The sequence below is a fragment of the Solanum stenotomum genome, unplaced genomic scaffold (assembly GCF_019186545.1).
Source record: "Solanum stenotomum isolate F172 unplaced genomic scaffold, ASM1918654v1 scaffold28496, whole genome shotgun sequence".
In the NCBI taxonomy this organism is placed as follows: Eukaryota; Viridiplantae; Streptophyta; class Magnoliopsida; order Solanales; family Solanaceae; genus Solanum; species Solanum stenotomum.
This window is the reverse complement of record NW_026030018.1, coordinates 1-18,472: the sequence shown is the minus strand read 5'-3', so window position 1 is coordinate 18,472 and position 18,472 is coordinate 1. Positions and strand designations below refer to the sequence as shown.

Below are 18,472 nucleotides of genomic sequence, written 5' to 3'. Positions count from 1 at the left end.
TAGTATATATTTTTATGTCGATTTGATTTGATTTTTTCTTTTACTCAATACAAAATCTAACTTAATTTTTTTTTTATTGATGATTTGTGTACCCTTGTTTTTTTTTTTTCATTTTTTCTTTAAAAAAATATTGTGTTTGGTTTTAAAAAATAAAAAAAGTATGTACTGAATTCTTTTTCCGATTTCTTTTTGGCACAAAAAGTTTTTTTTTTTTTCATCCATAGCATAGCCTCGCTCACACCGGTCAAAGTTCCGAGCGAGACACACCCAACTGCTCCGGCTACGGCTACAAAGTGGATCGTTACTTCGGCTTGAAAATTGGAATCCCCTTTTCGTCCGATTCGTTGCTTGCTGCCAGGAAGCACCGGGGGCGCATAACGCACCTGGCCCTATTAATCTTCCTTCTTCATCCAATTGATTTGTGGAGCTACTAAGAGGAGAAAAATGGCTGATGTTTGGGCATGGCTTCTCTTCTTCTTCATTCTCATTGCTCTCCTTGTCATGGTTGTTTTTCAGGTCTATATCCTAAATCCTACTCTTTCCGCTTATTTTCTTCTAGCTTGTATTAGATTTAAAATTAGGGGTTTAGTTAAGTTCAGTGTTTGATTAATTTGATAATGCAAACGTGAGATTCGTGATGCATTAGTTTTTCTTGTTATGTGATGTGATTTCAGTCTACTGAAGACTATATATTTGTAAAATTATTTAGGTTTATGAATTATCATGTTGGTTTTAACTGAAATAAGCACCTAAAAGTTGTTATACTGAATTTAAGCTGGATACAGCTTCTTGTAGAGTTCAGAGAATAAGGATTCTGGTCTTGTTCAACTATCTCCTAGTTAAAGTACAATTGGTCGTGATGGAAATTCATATAGGGGCTTGTCTGATGTATAAATTATGCATTGCCTACCTGAATGCTTTAAATTATACCGTATCTGAGGGTTTCAGGAGAAAGATTTTACATCCTCGTAATTTTTTTATAAAGACATCCTATATATACACAAACATATATGTTTATATTAATTTGGATAAGAACCATGAACTGTAAACTGCTCAGCAACACCACATACTTGTTAGGTAGCTTCTATTAAGTATGGCAAGACAATCTGTATCTTCTGTTGAATATTATAGCATGCAGAAAACTGTAGTGAACTTGTATCTTTTTCTTTTTCTGTATGTAAGATGAAGAAGTCTGACATTTGAATTGTGTTACAGCTGATGTGCTTATCAGATTTAGAGTTTGATTATATCAACCCATACGACTCTGCATCTCGTATAAATGGAGTTGTTTTACCTGAGTTCATCACACAAGGAGTTCTGTGCTTGCTCTATCTGATAACAGGGCATTGGGTCATGGCACTTCTATGTGTTCCATATATGTACTACAATTACAGATTGTAAGTTTCTGCTTGTCTTTTTGCTTTATGGCTGCACTGCAAATGAAATTATGTTTTGATCCAATTCAGATCACCTTATCCATGGATAGCACATTAGTTGTTATAGCATGCTGATGAGATCTTAAATATGTGTAGAAATGAAATTTGATTTTGTTCCTCCATTATGCTCATTTGCTGCGATTTTCTGCAACATTTGCTTCTGATTCCCTTTATAAAGCACTTTTTTATAGCACCTATACATTTTCTTTCCTTAACATTGATAGTTTTCTTGGGATTTTTAATTGTCAATAAACTGTTAAACAGAAATTTGGTATATGTTTCTTTGCAGTAGTGAAACTGGGTTTATCCACTTCATGAGCAGTATTGAATTGTCTAGAAGAGACTCCTTTTTTCTATTTTTTTCAGCTTGGCATTCGACTTGTCTTTTGTTGTTCAGAATTATGGCAAACCCATAGTAAATTATAAAATTGTCGTCTTACACAATTTAATATGGTAAAAAGGTTGGCAGAGTTCTTGAACTCGAGACTCACCACCATCTATCAATCAAAAAATTTCACGTGCTTGCCGCTATCCTAAATTATAAATAAAACTATTCCCAATTTAGTTATTTATGCTTTATAGATGAGTTGGTAGATACAAATCAACAACGAATTTTCTGTGTAGGTAGTCTGTGGAATTTTCGTGACATGGAGTTATTTTCTAGTGTCAAGGTTATCAGCAAATTTAGGGTGTCTGACAATTTCGTTACTCAGGTTTGCAATTGTGTGATTTGAGCAGGCTCATATTAGGATGCATGGTCTTTTTTGTTCCAGTTCAATTGCTCAATTCTTAAACCTACTCACCACGTTGAATCTTAATGAACCCTTGAAATTTAGTTCCAAAGCTTGAGTGTTCCTCATGTACTGTTAAGACTCTGAAAGCCCAGTTGCTTATCATTTGGTTGACATACTGTTGGTATGTCCGCAAGGTAGAGTGGGACTTTTGAGCAAACTCAGACTACAACATGACAATTTAGGTTCCATGTTAATAACATATGATATTATGTTAATTTACGAAGCTAACAAGGGAAATAACCGAAAATTTGAAAGTCGAAAAACACTCTTGAGAATTAGAGTTTAGGATAGGTAAAAGTAAGAATATATTTGCAACTGCAAGTTCATCCTCAGAAGAAGAAATAAAGGTGAGATTAGTGGGAATTATGATGCCTAAATGCCAATTATTAGCTATCAAGACTCAATCTTTCAAGAGAATGGGCATGGTGATGAAGAAGTAACATATAGAGTTACAATGAGATGACTGAAATAGAGCATTACAGGATGGTGTGTGATAGTCTGATCAAGATGTACCAATCGCAGTAAAAAATCAAGTTTTATAAATAGTTGTGAAGTCTCTCAATGGTATATGGGAGTGAATGATTTGCCTAAAATTCGCAATGTAACAAGAGTGATAAAAAACGTGAATGTTAAAGATGGAAGTGTTGTTGGGCAAGATCAAAACCTTCAACAGAGGGACAAGTAGCACACATAGAGGTAAAAACAAATGAAGGTTGCCTGAAATGGTGTGGCTAAATCCTCCATAAACCTCCAAATCTGCCACAGGCGTTACGATGATTAAAGGTGGTAAAAAGGATGGATAGTTCTAAAATCACATAGAGGTTGTCAAAGACCTTCCATCTCTTTTTCTTGATAAAGTTATAAATTTTATCAATAGCATGGGCACAAAAAAGGCTTGTATACATTGTATACAAAAAGAGTAAAAGAACCTACAAAAATATGGTTCTTACGAACAACGCCCGATCTTCTATACATGAAGGAACCTTAAGGGTGCACCTAAAAGAAATAATAGATAAGAGGTTATTCCTTACATAGTTCATCTTAATATCTTCAAAAGCTCTCTTATCTTTTCCCCTTCAATGACCCACATAAGAGCTAATGGAATAACATTCCATGCCCTGTGTCTTCTCTTCCCTCTGCTGCAATTTCAACTGAACATTAACCCTTTCATAGTGCCTGGTGTAACCCAAGATATACCAAACAAACACAAGATTTCTCATTTCCCACCATAACCTTGTGGCTACCAAGCAATGAATGAGGAGATCGTCAACGTCTTCATCCAATCCTTGTGCACAAAATACCCACTAACGTATGTAACCTTCCTCAAATTTTGGCCGTTAGAATCGCCTCTCTTGTTGCACACCAAGTGAAGAAACACGCCCTTTCTCAGAACCTTTTGGAATCTAATTCAATCTATGTGGAAATGCAACCCCCCCTCTACACACAGACCAAAAGATTCTCATTGAAAGACTTCACTGAAAAACTCCATTGTTCCCGGTCCCCACGTCCATCACCATGAGTTTTCAATGAAGTTCTTTGTTTATGAAATAGCTCGACTAGATTTTGGAGTTCCATCACTTCCCAATCTTGCAAGTTCCTCCGAAAACACAAATCCCTAACAAATTCTCCATCTTGTATCCTCTGCACTTGTTGGACTGTCATCTCCTTTGGTGCGAGATTCTGTAAATGTTGGGAAAAGTAAGCCTCAAAATGTTATCCCCATACCATCGGTGACCTCAAAATCTTACCTTTCTCAACCCTAAAAGACATATGCCTGTTAAACGCTTCCCATCCCTAACCTGCTATCACTTGAAATTAGTACTAACTTGCTTGGAACAAAATTTGATGAAAATGAAAGATTTATTGTTAGGTGTATCTTATTTGGAACAGCTTTAGCTGTTTGATGTAAGACATTGTGTAGAGTTGGTCCGCTTGGCCAAGTTAAGGCACCGGGTGCCGGTTCACCCTACCAAGAATTTGGGGGGTGTCATTTATAGACCTTACAAAATAGGTGATATCAACGATTATTATTTAAGCCATTGTTGGCATACTTACATTAGGTCAGGCGTTTACTAGGAGTCATGACCTAGAGAACTCTGGTTCTAGAAAGCCATAATTCATTGCAAAATTATTGAGTACTGGAATTGAATGGGTCCAAACAGGGGAAATAGGTAGAGAGAAGTCATATGAGCCGAGTTGTTTGAAAATGGAGGGGTTTTACTGATATCACCGAATAGATTAATTCAGAGATGAAACTAATACCCTTCGGGTTGGCCCAGTGGTTTGGGCTTGGGACTTCCATGTTGGAGGTCTCAAGTTCGAAACCCCTTGCCAGCGAAAGCAAGGGGTTTGCCTTCTGGGTTGAGCTCATTGCACCGAGCTTGCCTAGTGCGGGTTACCTCTCCTATGTGGTCTACGAGCTATTGCATAGGAGCGGGGGTTTTACCTTGTGCGCACCCCAAGGGTAGCGACTGCGAGTTTCCCTTGTCATCAAAAAAAGAGATGAAACTAATAAGTTTTCATGTGCTTGGCTGATTTTGTTAATAAGTCTTTTGCTTATTTGTCTATCCCTCTTGTAAAAAAAGGTTTCCGTTGAGCCTTTTAAGTTTTACTGGAACAAAAAAATGGTAAAATTACTTAAAATATTGCTAGTATCTTTTATTATTGCTTACAATTTATTGATGAAAGGAAGTCCAGGGGGTAATTTGCTATATGAAACTAGAGGAAATACTATCTTAAAATTATGTAAGGGTGGACAAAAAAGATAATCTTATAGGCTGGCTTGAGTCAATGTTTCGTAGAACAATGGAGGTCGACTGAAGAGCTGGTACTTATTTGCTAAAAAATAATGTACATATAACCAATACTAAGTGGTTAAAGGATCTACTTTACATCCCAGCTGAAACTGAAGCAGTCCTTTTCCATCCTAACATTACCCTCTCTTCATATGCATTCAAAGTGACTCATAGACTTGTTTTCATTGATTTTATATGAGGGAACTTGTTTGTGCTTGATTCAGTGAATGGGATTTAACTTGATATCGAACATATCTAATATTGCTGATGTGTTTCATCAAATAAAATTTCTTATGTTTGCTTCATGCCTAGGTACACGAGAAGGCAGCACCTTGTTGATGTGACAGAGATTTTTAATCTGCTTAATTGGGAAAAGAAACAGAGGCTTTTCAAACTAGGCTATATCATCCTTCTCCTCTTCATATCATTATTTTGGTAAGTAATTAAATAGTGCTTCATAAATCATATCCAAATTTCTCTGTCTAAGATTGGACTTTTGGTACCAAAGCAGGCATCCTTTTTTGTTCTTTTTATTTTGGTTAAAAAGCCTTTTATTTGTTACGGAAGTTCTTACAAGTAAGACACTTCTTGACCGAGACTGTATTCTACAGGTTAATTTACAGTGCCTTGGAAGATGATGAAGAGTCTCTATAGGTTCTATTGTCCAGCCGAAGTATAAGTACTCGGTGCTGCTGCATTTGCTCATTTATGCTGGCTTGTTCTAGTTCATTATTCTTGAAAGTTCAGGGTTTAGAGATAGCAGATTGGATTGCAGATTTGAAGCTCTCCCGTCCCCTCCCTATTCAATTTCCAAGCAACTGCAAGTTTTCGGGTTCTCATATGTACTGCAGGGTGTGATTCTGAGTGACATAGTACCTTCACCAAACTAAAATCCCATTATGCTGCATTGAACATGTTCTTCTGTAAGCTTATGTTTATTTGTTTTTGCTGTCCATTAACGCGACATTGCTAATTCAGGGTGCTATTAGTAAGATGGAAGATCTTTTTCTTTATCCCTTTTATACTTAGTCTCGTGATTTTGAACAAATGAAAAGCAGAAAACTGATACAACTGCGATATTAGTTGATGTTCTTTCGATAAAAGCAAAAAACTGTGAAAATTGAGTTTAATGAAATGATGGTTACTAAACAGAACCAGTGTTGTTGTAATAGGATATCAACATGTTTTGAAATTGATATGGAACGGTTTCTGTAATGTTTTCGTTGAACATTACTCCTCCGATTTTTCTATTTATATGACATGGTTTCAAAAATTTTTAAAAAAAAACTTGTGGGTTAAATTTGTTTAACATTATATAGCTATAAAACTTTTGAAACTTGTAGCATTAGATATGCAATAACATTTGTGTTTTTACAAAACTTCACATGAAAGATAAAATGAAATAGAAAATTATTTGTTTTCTAATTTACGAATATGACGAATCAAAAAGAAAAATGTCACATTAATTGAAATAAATAAAGTATCGACTTAATTTATACTGTGCGCCATATGCACATTCCTTGCGCTAAAGTTTAAATAGTCACAATGTTGTGATAATCTTTTTACACAAAGGAAAAGGATAAAAGCGACGACTAAACAGCAAAGACTATGAAGATGTAGTAGTGTTTTATAATTACAGTTTGAGTTTTCAGCACTTAGGACAATGTTCATAAGGTATAATATATAAACAGAAACTCAAACTTGACCTCAACTAGCAATTAAACATTCCTATTACTTTGAATATATACGTCTAAACACCTCAACTCGTCTTCACTTTGTCACTTGAACATTCCAACGTGGAAAATGATCATGTAGACACTTCCAAAATTCACGTGTCACGTCATTATGTCTCCAGGAGACCAAAGTGGGGCTGAGTTGGAGTTTTAGTTGCCAGTTGAGACTAAGTTGAGGTGTGTACTCTCAGCTTACTTGCCAATTGCAGCCAAGTTTTGAATTTCTTTTTATGTATTATGCCTATTCTTAACTTTCAAATCTTTATTAAGAAGAACCATCTTTTGTGAGGATTATCTACCAGGTTGGGACAGATCAATGATCCTTGTTCGTCCATATTGTTCACCATGGAATTTCTTAGCTGGGAAACAAACTATTTGTTTTGTTATTGAGAAGTGAAAACTAACTCCCTAGTTTGTTACTTTTTCGTATTGAAGCTAATGCTACATCTAATGAATTTGATATAGTTAAGTTGTGCTGAACGCGTTTAGAGAGATAAAAACCTATGAGAAAATATCCATTGCCGTGTGCACGCACTAGTACGAATCTTTGTGTAGCTACTATATATGGTAAGAAAAAAGAGGGCAATTCTTGAATGGCAACAGAAATCATGGCTGCAGACATCTACTACCAAGAATTTCAGCAAGATATGGACTACATCAGGAAATCCATAATTAACAGCACGAAAGCATGCTGAGTTCTTGGAGGAGATAAAGAACATGCTTGCAGTAATCCTAACAGGTATAATATCACAGGTGGGTGGTGAAGCTCTGAGTGCAAGAAGCAAGGTGAATCAGTAGGCGCTACCCACTAGAAATCACAATAAATTACCTTGACCTTCAGCAGGATCTTAAGGTACATGAGTTTGATGTACAATCTTCTTTAAATAAAGGTGGACATGATGGAAATTCTGAAAGTAATAGGGAAGTTCTACAATATGAAGGAGACAAGAAGATTTTGGAGATGAGCAGAAAGGAATCAAACAAAGAACAATGTGGTTCTTCATACTGTTAATTTTGACGAAGATTTTGTAGTATCAGGTTTGATTATGGTTGCTCCTGTAAGATTACTATAGGACCAGAATATCATCTCAAACTAAAAAGAAGATGCTCCTACTTCCCAGATCTTCCGTTACTTCTAAAAAAACTTCATCTCCAATCAAACATCGTTACATAAAGTAAGACAGGGAGTAGTCTAGAATGTCTCATCTGCTACTCCTGTATGATAGGGGAGAATTTAAGGGGCACTTATGCTACAAGAAGACTAAATATCGTACCTAGTCAGATGGTGAGTTATTTATATTGAGGACTAGGCTCAATTCCCACCTAATACATTTTAACCTTCTTTTTCGTAGTGGTCCACCAAGGTTCTACAAATCCTAAATACGCCTGTGTGTGGGCACTTTTCCCAAATACTTATACTATGATGAGAAGGTAATTAATGGCCAAAGACTTGCCGTGAAGGCAACACTACAAGACACAAGTTCCGAAAAGCCAATGATCAAATATTTTTTGTCCCGAAGAGGATTGCAGCAGTTCACATGCATTGCCATGAGCAGATGTCTGGCATTTGCTAAAATTAGAAAGGAAACCTCAACAACAAATGAAAATTATCATTTTCGGGGCCATTGTACATCCCCAATTCTAATGCGAAACACCAGATGGGAAGGCAAAAGATATACTTTCTAGAAAACTAGTTCAGATTACTAAAAAGACCTCACTGGATATGGATCAATAGGAAGCGAATGATATGCAGCTCACGTCTGCTCCTACTAATTTTCAGGAACGATGCAGCCCACAAGAATCTGCTTCATAGCAACAAAGAGAAATATGCCAAATTATTATAACTCAAAAAACAGTGTTTGGAAGTAAGTTCAATAATTTGTTCACAAAAACATTACATCTATTTGTCGTCAAGAACAAAGTGCTTCCTATTGCATAAATAGCACACTGAGTAAAGGAGAATCAATACCTGCACAGGACTGGCAGCTACCAATTGACTGTCAATCCGACCACCAATGACACGTCCCTCGGGGCTTATTAGAGACACACTCATTCCACCAGATAGGTTTCTCATTCCTCCAGTCTCGGAATGCACAAATGATCCAGCAAACGTAAGTAAATCATACCGGCCCTATAGGAAGAATGGAAGAGGAAGTTTAAACGCAAATGTCAACCAAGACAATAAACTGGTTCCAGCACCCAAGGGAATGGAGTAAGCCATAATAAGAGCACCCATACCATCTCTGACAGAGAAATCACGTTTCATCAATAATTCCTATCACATACCGATTTGAGGGACTTGGATGATACCATAGTCTACAGGTACAAGAAAACACACATGGTCCATGCCCAAGGCAGTCAAAGAATGAAAACAAAAGTTTTAAGGTAACAAAAGCACCGCGCATTCAAATGAAAGGAAGTGCACCAATAAGATCAATGCCCTCAATCTGATTAGTCTTTCTCATTATTATAAAAAAATCTATTAGTTTCCAAAATTAACCTATATTTATATTTAAAGATAAATCTGAAAAATGGAAAAAGTTTTAATATTTAAGCGACTACTTAGGCTAAATATTTCATCAATAACGTTTCCTGACACCTAATTACCAGAATTGCATAGTACTACATCATTTGATAGGCAAGGAAAGAATACCATACAATGGAACCTCACGCGTAGAACCAATCATCAAATGTATACGGCTCTTCAAAATGATAGACACAAGATAATCAGAAGATTAACCATAACAAGAGCAAAGTAATAAGATGCAGCACCTCAAATGTCACTTTACCACCAGAAGTATCTGTTTGATGAAATGTGACACTGGAAATTACACCAGTTGCTGAGAGAATACACATTGACCGAGACCCTTGTTGAAAGAATGATAAAACCTTCATGCTGACATCCTAAAGAATTTATCGAAATATGAGCAATTTGTTATAGAGATGTATTGGCAAATAGTCAATTCACAGTGGTGGGTTAAATTGCATTTCATTGTTCAGGAAAAAACATGCATGCACTATCCAGGTATTACAACTTTTCTGAACACCCATCAAGTTTGTATCTTACAAGAAAGAACCCATTAAATGTAACAATTTGGAGAAAAAAAAATCTGGTATAACTAGCAATGTGAAAGAGATGCATCATATAAAACTTAAAGAAAGACGAGAAGGGAATTGCAAATGCAACTCATATCATGCTATAAAGAGAACTTTCATAGGTATGAGCTTTTTTTACAAGACTTCCAAAGATACCATTTACCTCTCCAGTATTAACCGTGATGATGTGGGTCATAACATTACCACGAATTATGCTAGAAACCCTTTGACCTGCATGAAGAACTTAGTAATGTAAAATGAACCTTCAAATATACCAACATTCAACTAACAGAATCATATTTCATAAAATTATGTTGGATGTCAATTTTAGAATATCATCTACAAAAGAGAAGATAGGAAAGAAACGACTCTCAATTATTTTATTACAAATTCAAAAGAGATACCTTCAGATTAATACTCCTATAAAAGAAAATCAAAATAGCATGTTCCATGCAGCTTCTGAAATACCGTAGAATATAACAATCCTTTTCTCCCACTACCACCCTTAAAATAAATAAAGGAGAAGAATACTTGATGGAAAATATTACATACATAACCACTTCTATTGTTAAGTGTGATAAAGAAGAGAATAACATCTAATGAATTGGTGATGAATAACATACAAGTCAGCCCTTTCATAGAAATTAGGTCACTTGAAATCATGAATAATTCCAAATTACTAGAATTTAATCATAACCAAAACCCTATTTAACTAACTAAGAATCTAGATATATTTTCCCAATGTGGAGTATATAGAGATTTCGACAACAATTTACATTCATCTCGACAAAATGAACTTTTAGTATGGTTAATCAACAAATTTGATGACTAGATATGAAATGTTTGTCAAAACACTAAGCGTGCAACAAGGTGGAAAATATATAACTACAGAATCTCATTGGGAGTAATGGATACAAGACAGTGAAAAATACTCTGATAACATATAAAGCGAAAAAAGATGACTCATATTAAATTAATAATGAAACAAGATAGCAGAACTCCTTATATAGGATTTCAGGCTATACTAGCAAGTTAATTTATAAAGCTAAGATCATTACATAGATCAAGAACACCATTTAATATTAGATAAGACGCATACCTATAAAACCATTTGGTTCATCAGTGCGGACACGCGCTTGGTTATTTGTTCTCATTGCTCCTCTTACAATTTGCGGTGGAACGGTGCAGTTTCCTCGAGGTTAAGGAGATGAGAGGCGATCTGGCCATATATTTACATAGGCATCAAGCCTCAACCTAATGGGCCTCTGCAAAAACATGTTTTATTAGGTCTTCACAGACTACTGTTATCCACACCAATAAATGAAGTGATTCAGGCCCAACAAGGAATCCAACTTATAGACAGCTCAGTCATGTCCACCAACTTACAAACGGGCTAAATAAATATAGTTGGTGGACATGGCTGAGTCATCTATAAGCTGGATTCCTTATTGGGCCTTAATCTATTGGTGTTGATAACAATAGTGAAGGCCCTGGCCCTATGAAGACCTAATAAAACATGTTTTGGAGAGGCCCATTAAATTAAGGTTTGATGCCTACAAATATATATGGCTAAATCCCCTCTCGTCTCCTTAACCCCAAGGAAACTGCCCCATTCCACCGCGAATTGTAGGAGGAGCAATGAGAACACGTAGCCAAACGAGTGTGGCGTCCACACTGATGAACCAAATGGCTTTACAGGTATGCATCTTATCTAATATTAAATGGTGTTCTTAATCTATGTAATGATCTTAGATTTATAAATTAACTTACAAGTATAGCCTGAAAATTCTTTACAAGGAGCCTTGCTATCTTGTTTCATCATTAATATAATGTGAGTTATCTTTCTTCCTTTTTTGCTTTATATGCTATCAAAACGTTTCAGAATATATAAAGTACCCAATGATTTTCGCTTCACTAGAAGGGACTTAAGTCAAGCGATTACAACTCAATTTTTCATTGTCTTATATCTATCCATCACTCCCAATGAGATTTTCTATTTATGTATTGTCCAATTTGTCACACACTCACTGTTTTGACAAACATTTCTTATCTAGTCATCAAATTTGTTGATTAACCACGCTAGAATTTCATTTTATCGAGATGAATACAAAAATGTAAATTGTTGCCGAAATTTCTATTCGCGCAACCTCCAAGATTTTGGTACAATGGTAAGGGTGTATTCAGAGTGTGATTGGATGTGTGAACTCNCCAAAAAAATTGTTTTTCACGTGTTTACACATTCAATCAAAGAGCTCAAATCTAACAGAGCATCTATTCCACATACTATGATTTTAGCTAACATTCCAATTCAACTGACTTGTTCCGAGGCTTACATAATCGTCCAATCAGTAGCAACTGATTTGTTTTTCTTTATAAAAAAAAAGACTAGGTCGACATTTTAAGTTAGCTGAACACTTCTCAAAGTGCAGTTAGCAATAACACATCTCATAGTTCTGATAATAATACCAACAAGGTGCTCATCTACAAAGTCAGTCAAAAGATTTAGAAAGTCTTTTTATGAGTTATTTGACATTCTGATTCTTTGTTTGAGTTAATAATCTAATTCTATCAGATTTACCATAAGATTCAAGAATAAGGTATATGCGTGTCAAACATGAATAATATGATTTATATACTCCAAGTTGGGTTGGGAGAATGTATCTAGATTCTTTGTTTATTTCTTCGTTAATAGTACAGAGTTTTGGTAATGATTAAATTCCATTAATTTGGAAGTTTTCACAATTTGAGGTGGTCTCACTTCTATGTAGGGAGTGACTTGTATGCTATTCATCAACAATTCACTAGATGTTATTCCTTTCTTTATCACACTTCACAACAGAACGAGTTGTGTATGTTAGTATATAATATTTTCCATCGAATATTCTTCACCTTTATTTTGTTTTTAAGGGTGGTAGTGGGAGAGAAGGATTGTTATATGCTAATGTATTTCAGAAGCTGCAAGGAACATACTTGTCCCAATACTAAAAATTAATCTTGGGCTATGTTATCCCAAATTTTGTAACCAAAAAAAGATTAAGGGGTACTAAAATTTATCCCAGGGTTAGCTTCCTTTATTCATCACACCAAACGTGTCCTAAGGGCTAAAAGTATAACACATCTACTTTCCTCATAAAGTTAATATGAGCTTTAACAATATTACCCCCTTTGGGCGGATGATGAGAAAATATTCCAGTAATAGAAATTACATCCCCTTTGGGCAGACAGATTTACTAAACTAAAATATTCTCTTTTAAGGCCTCAAAATAACTTTGGGCAAATTATGATGAATGCGATACAAGGAAATTAATGACAACTAATGTGAACCTTCACAATATTACCCCTTTGGGCAGGTAACGAGAAAATATTCTAGTATAAGAAAATCCATCCCCTTTGGACAGATGAATGTTCTAAACTAAAGGTATTTCTTTTCCGGCTTCACTCTTCATCATCAAATTAAAACACACAACAAACCCCCTTTTGGGTAGGCTATTGTATGTAATAATCAATAACATCCCACAACTTGGAATAAGCCTCCCAAATCAAAGCAAATATACCGCTTTGGAGTACACTATTCACTTTAAATTACAAAACTAATTCAATCCTAGGGAAAAGCAAAAATATGCCCAACCAGACAAAACAACATGTATGCCAATAGATTCATAACATGAAATATGATTTTAGGATCAAATAATGTATCACATTCGTTCTATCTTATAGGTTATAGCTCAAATTATATTCATCAACCCATAATAAGATTTCAACAAAGCTTTGTCTCAAAAAAAAAGATTTCAACAAAGCATGTCATAATCAATTTATCTAGTTAACAAAGTTTTAACATCACGAGAGTAAATACAAGATAACACCACATATAATGACTTATTTATTCAATAATATAACCCTCTAAGATATGCTCACAATATTATGGAATATTACAATCTATCAATCTCAATACATATTATTAGCCTGTTGAATTTTAGATGAGAAAATACACCTCATAATAATTTTAAATAGAAGGCACATAACTGAAGATTTATGCTCAAACTCGTGATTCTAAAATAAGATTTAGAAAAATCAAGAAGCTAGAATGAGTAAGTGTGTACCATATAATGCAGAACGTCAAACATAATACTTCTTCATGTGAAAGTATTGCCTATAAAGTTAGCTTCCAAGACAAATAAATATCTCGAGACCTTGTGAATCAATTAGATCAATCTAGTTATAATAAAATCACGTGTACAGAGATTATCACACTTTTACGAATTAAACGTGACATAAATTAATGATAATTATAGCATCATCACTAATGCCCATCATGGTCAGGATTGATTTTAGTACACTATTAAAAATGAAATCCAATTCCTATAAAATACTTATTGAATATAATCAATCCAATGTTTTCAAAATATTAAGAATTTTGTACTCCTACACCCAATGAGTACTTAATTTCACAATCTAGATTCCTAAATTACTAAATAGGTTTGAATGATATACAAAAGACAACTTTCAGGGTCAGACTTATATTCAAAATAAGGTACTAGGTAATATGCACCTCTTAGGTCAAATATTATATTAGTTACCTTTACGAAAAAAATGTTTTGGTTCTCCAAACAATAGTAGTGACATTATTCTTGGAACAAAGGTATGAAATAAGAAAAAGTAACCTGTTTATTCAAGTAAGGAGCTTCCAAAAACTTTAGTTACTTAGAAATCACAATAAGAAGTAAAAGTAGTTGTATATTATGGAGGTTCAGACTAAAATCCTGTCATTTATCATTAATCTGTAGATCAGTGAATGTACTCGTTTCGTTTATTCTATTACTAACGGCAGATCACTGTACCATATCTAGAAAATTAACTTCCACAGTTACACTCATGTCCAAGTGACACCTACAAGTTTTAAGATCCCCCATTTCACAGACCAACCCAAAAAAACAACACTTTGACATACAATACTTATTCCCATCTGGTGTTTACACCTAACTAACATTTCAACACGAAGAATCAACAAATCAGAGTGAAAGTGCATGCTACATAACAATGGTTAAGTTCTAAAAAAAATTATATGTAAACAACCAATGCAATGCAAGTAAAAAAACAGAACTTGTGCACATAATGAACAAAATAAGTAATACTAATGCAAAACAGCATGTTTTTAATCTTTACCTAAATTCTCAAAATCAACTTTGGGCTGATACACTGTAATAGCTGACCCCAACCGGCCGGACTTTCGCCTGTTTCTTCTTAGACGAAAAATCAATCACCTGAGAAGGTGCGGCGGATGAAATTGGCTCTGCAGAAATAGGCGTGTCTACTGACCCATTTGGCCCATTATTTCTGGGTCTACCTCGCTTTTTCTTCTGAGTGGTCACTGCCGATGCTGCACCCAACTGGATTGCTACTGCTGGTTGAGCAGATCCAGTCATGCGATAGTCTGATGAAGCATCTGAACCCGCCATTGTTGCTAATCGTGCTTACCAAAATTGTGCTGAAGGTAAAAAGATTGGGGTTTTCAGGAGTTAAAAATGCTAACTTTCCTCAGATGGTCCGAATCGTAATTCAAGGAAAAATGCCAAAAATGTCCCCCCTAACCTATTGCAAAAAGTCTCAATATACTCTTCATTCACTTATTTTATTAAAAAATATACCGCTAATTGTTTTTTCCTATATAAATAACATTTTGTTGTTGGTATAATTTATATTTTAATCAGTAAACTAAATTATTAANAAACTTTGTGAATCAATTAGATCAATCTAGTTATAATAAAATCATGTGTACAGAGATTATCACACTTTTACGAATTAAACGTGACATAAATTAATGATAATTATAGCATCATCACTAATGCCCATCATGGTCAGGATTGATTTTAGTACACTATTAAAAATGAAATCCAATTCCTATAAAATACTTATTGAATATAATCAATCCAATGTTTTCAAAATATTAAGAATTTTGTACTCCTACACCCAATGAGTACTTAATTTCACAATCTAGATTCCTAAATTACTAAATAGGTTTGAATGATATACAAAAGACAACTTTCAGGGTCAGACTTATATTCAAAATAAGGTACTAGGTAATATGCACCTCTTAGGTCAAATATTATATTAGTTACCTTTACGAAAAAAATGTTTTGGTTCTCCAAACAATAGTAGTGACATTATTCTTGGAACACAGGTATGAAATAAGAAAAAGTAACCTGTTTATTCAAGTAAGGAACTTCCAAAAACTTTAGTTACTTAGAAATCACAATAAGAAGTAAAAGTAGTTGTATATTATGGAGGTTCAGACTAAAATCCTGTCATTTATCATTAATCTGTAGATCAGTGAATGTACTCGTTTCGTTTATTCTATTACTAACGGCAGATCACTGTACCATATCTAGAAAATTAACTTCCACAGTTACACTCATGTCCAAGTGACACCTACAAGTTTTAAGATCCCCCATTTCACAGACCAACCCAAAAAAACAACACTTTGACATACAATACTTATTCCCATCTGGTGTTTACACCTAACTAACATTTCAACATGAAGAATCAACAAATCAGAGTGAAAATGCATGCTACATAACCATGGTTAAGTTCTAAAAAAAATTATATACGAGACATGTGTTGTATTGATTTGTTTGATGTAAACAACCAATGCAATGCAAGTAAAAAACCAGAACTTGTGCACATAATGAAACAAAATAAGTAATACTAATGCAAAACAGCATGTTTTTAATCTTTACCTAAATTCTCAAAATCAACTTTGGGATGATACACTGTAATAGCTGACCCCAACCGGCTGGACTTTCGCCTGTTTCTTCTTAGACGAAAAATCAATCACCTGAGAAGGTGCGGCGGATGAAATTGGCTCTGCAGAAATAGGCGTGTCTACTGACCCATTTGGTCCATTATTTCTGGGTCTACCTCGCTTTTTCTTCTGAGTGGTCACTGCCGGTGCTGCACCCGACTGGGTTGCTACTGCTGGTTGAGCAGATCCAGTCATGCGATAGTCTGATGAAACATCTGAAGCCGCCATTGTTAACTCTACAGCTAATCATGCTTACCAAAATTCTGCTGAAGGGAAAAAGATTGGGGTTTTCAGGAGTTAAAAATGCTAACTTTGAGAGAAGGCCCAAAATAATCCCTCACGTTACATAAACACTCAAACTCATCCGTATTCACACGAAGCACTAATAGTTCCTTATGTTTATAATATTTGTGCACTTTTGGTCCTCTCATAAACTTTTGTTTATTTTTTAACATTAATTTTATTTATAATTTTATGTAAGGAATGTCCCATCGTCTTTTTATATATTTAGTAGATACAATAACTCTATGTGAGAGAAGGTGAGAAGAAGAGCAGCTTGTTCTGTTCAGTATAAATATTACTGCAACTAAACTAAGAACATTTTAACATATGACATTGCAAGAAAAGAAAAATTTGCACTATTGCACGTGAAATCGTCGTGATGAACCTCTCAACTTTACCTGCAATACGATTTCTACTAAACAAAACAAAGTATTTTTCTTCTCACAATCTCTCACATGGAGTTATTATTTTTACTAAATATATAAAATGATGATTAAACATTTCATACATAAATTATGAATAAAATCAATGTTAAAAAATAGGGAAAATTTTGAAAGAAGACCAAAAGTGCACCAATATAGCAAACATGAGAAACTATTAATGCTCCATGTGAAAACTAATGACTTTGAATCTTAATCCAAAGACGAGTGACTATTTTGGACCCTCGCTAACTTTCCCCAGATGGTCCGAATCGTAAGCTAAATTATTACAAGAAATTAAAATTGACCTTTGAAGGTCGATATTTTGCAAAAATTGAATTTCTAATTTCTAATTTCATATTTTGATTTCATTAAGAGAACAATGTATATTTTGAGGTTTATTTGAATTGATAATTTTGAGCTAAGGAACCAAAGAATACGTTGTCGTATATAGTTGAAACTTCATATATTCTGGAGTTTTAGGAAGAAACTTTCAGGGCAACTCTTGCTATAACAAAATATCGATGTTATAAAAGTGAAACTTGTATCTCAAAATTCGAACTTATTCAATTAAAATTTTCGGATAGTGCCATAGGGTTCCATTAAAAATCATGAATTTTAGTCAAAACTTGAGTTCGAAATAGTGCAAGTGTACTTCATGAAAACTTTTTGAACAGGACATATTCCGGTAATTTTTTAACTTTAGTAAATTGTGTTGGAGTTTTACATGTAAATTTTAAATTTCAGCTTGTTGTGTTGGAATTTTTATGTTTTAGCTAGAGAGTATGGTTATCCTAGTTTTATTTTCTTACTATTAAAAAGTGACTAAATTTTGATAAGTTTTGAAATGCTGGCTAAAATTCACTTAGATTTTGTGCTTTTACATGGACTTCTAACTTAGAATTCAGCTACTTCCATTAGAACATACATTCAAGTCTTGTGATCATAATATTCGAGGTGAGTGTATGTTGGCACTATAGTGATGAGCTTAAGACACACGTTCGAATTCTTTGAAAATATGAGTTCAAACCTAAATATTCATACTGCTTATTTCAAAGCATTTTCACATATTTATCTACCGTGTATACTGAACATGATGATTCGATTGAACTTACTCC

At 34.4% G+C, this 18,472-nt stretch overlaps 1 protein-coding gene and 1 pseudogene across 1 annotated transcript; one reads left to right on the top strand and one right to left on the bottom strand.

Annotated features, from left to right (window-relative positions):
• Window positions 1-209: 209 nt before the first annotated feature.
• On the top strand, window positions 210-6,104 carry LOC125851671 (protein cornichon homolog 4). The gene is made up of 4 exons (XM_049531440.1): window positions 210-516; window positions 1,216-1,397; window positions 5,338-5,460; window positions 5,637-6,104. The coding sequence occupies exons 1-4, from the start codon at window positions 445-447 to the stop codon at window positions 5,677-5,679; spliced, it is 420 nt and encodes a 139-aa protein (XP_049387397.1). The 5' UTR covers window positions 210-444; the 3' UTR covers window positions 5,680-6,104.
• Window positions 6,105-8,239: 2,135 nt separating this feature from the next.
• On the bottom strand, window positions 8,240-15,410 carry LOC125851687 (AT-hook motif nuclear-localized protein 1-like; annotated as a pseudogene).
• Between the last annotated feature and the right edge of the window lie 3,062 nt (window positions 15,411-18,472).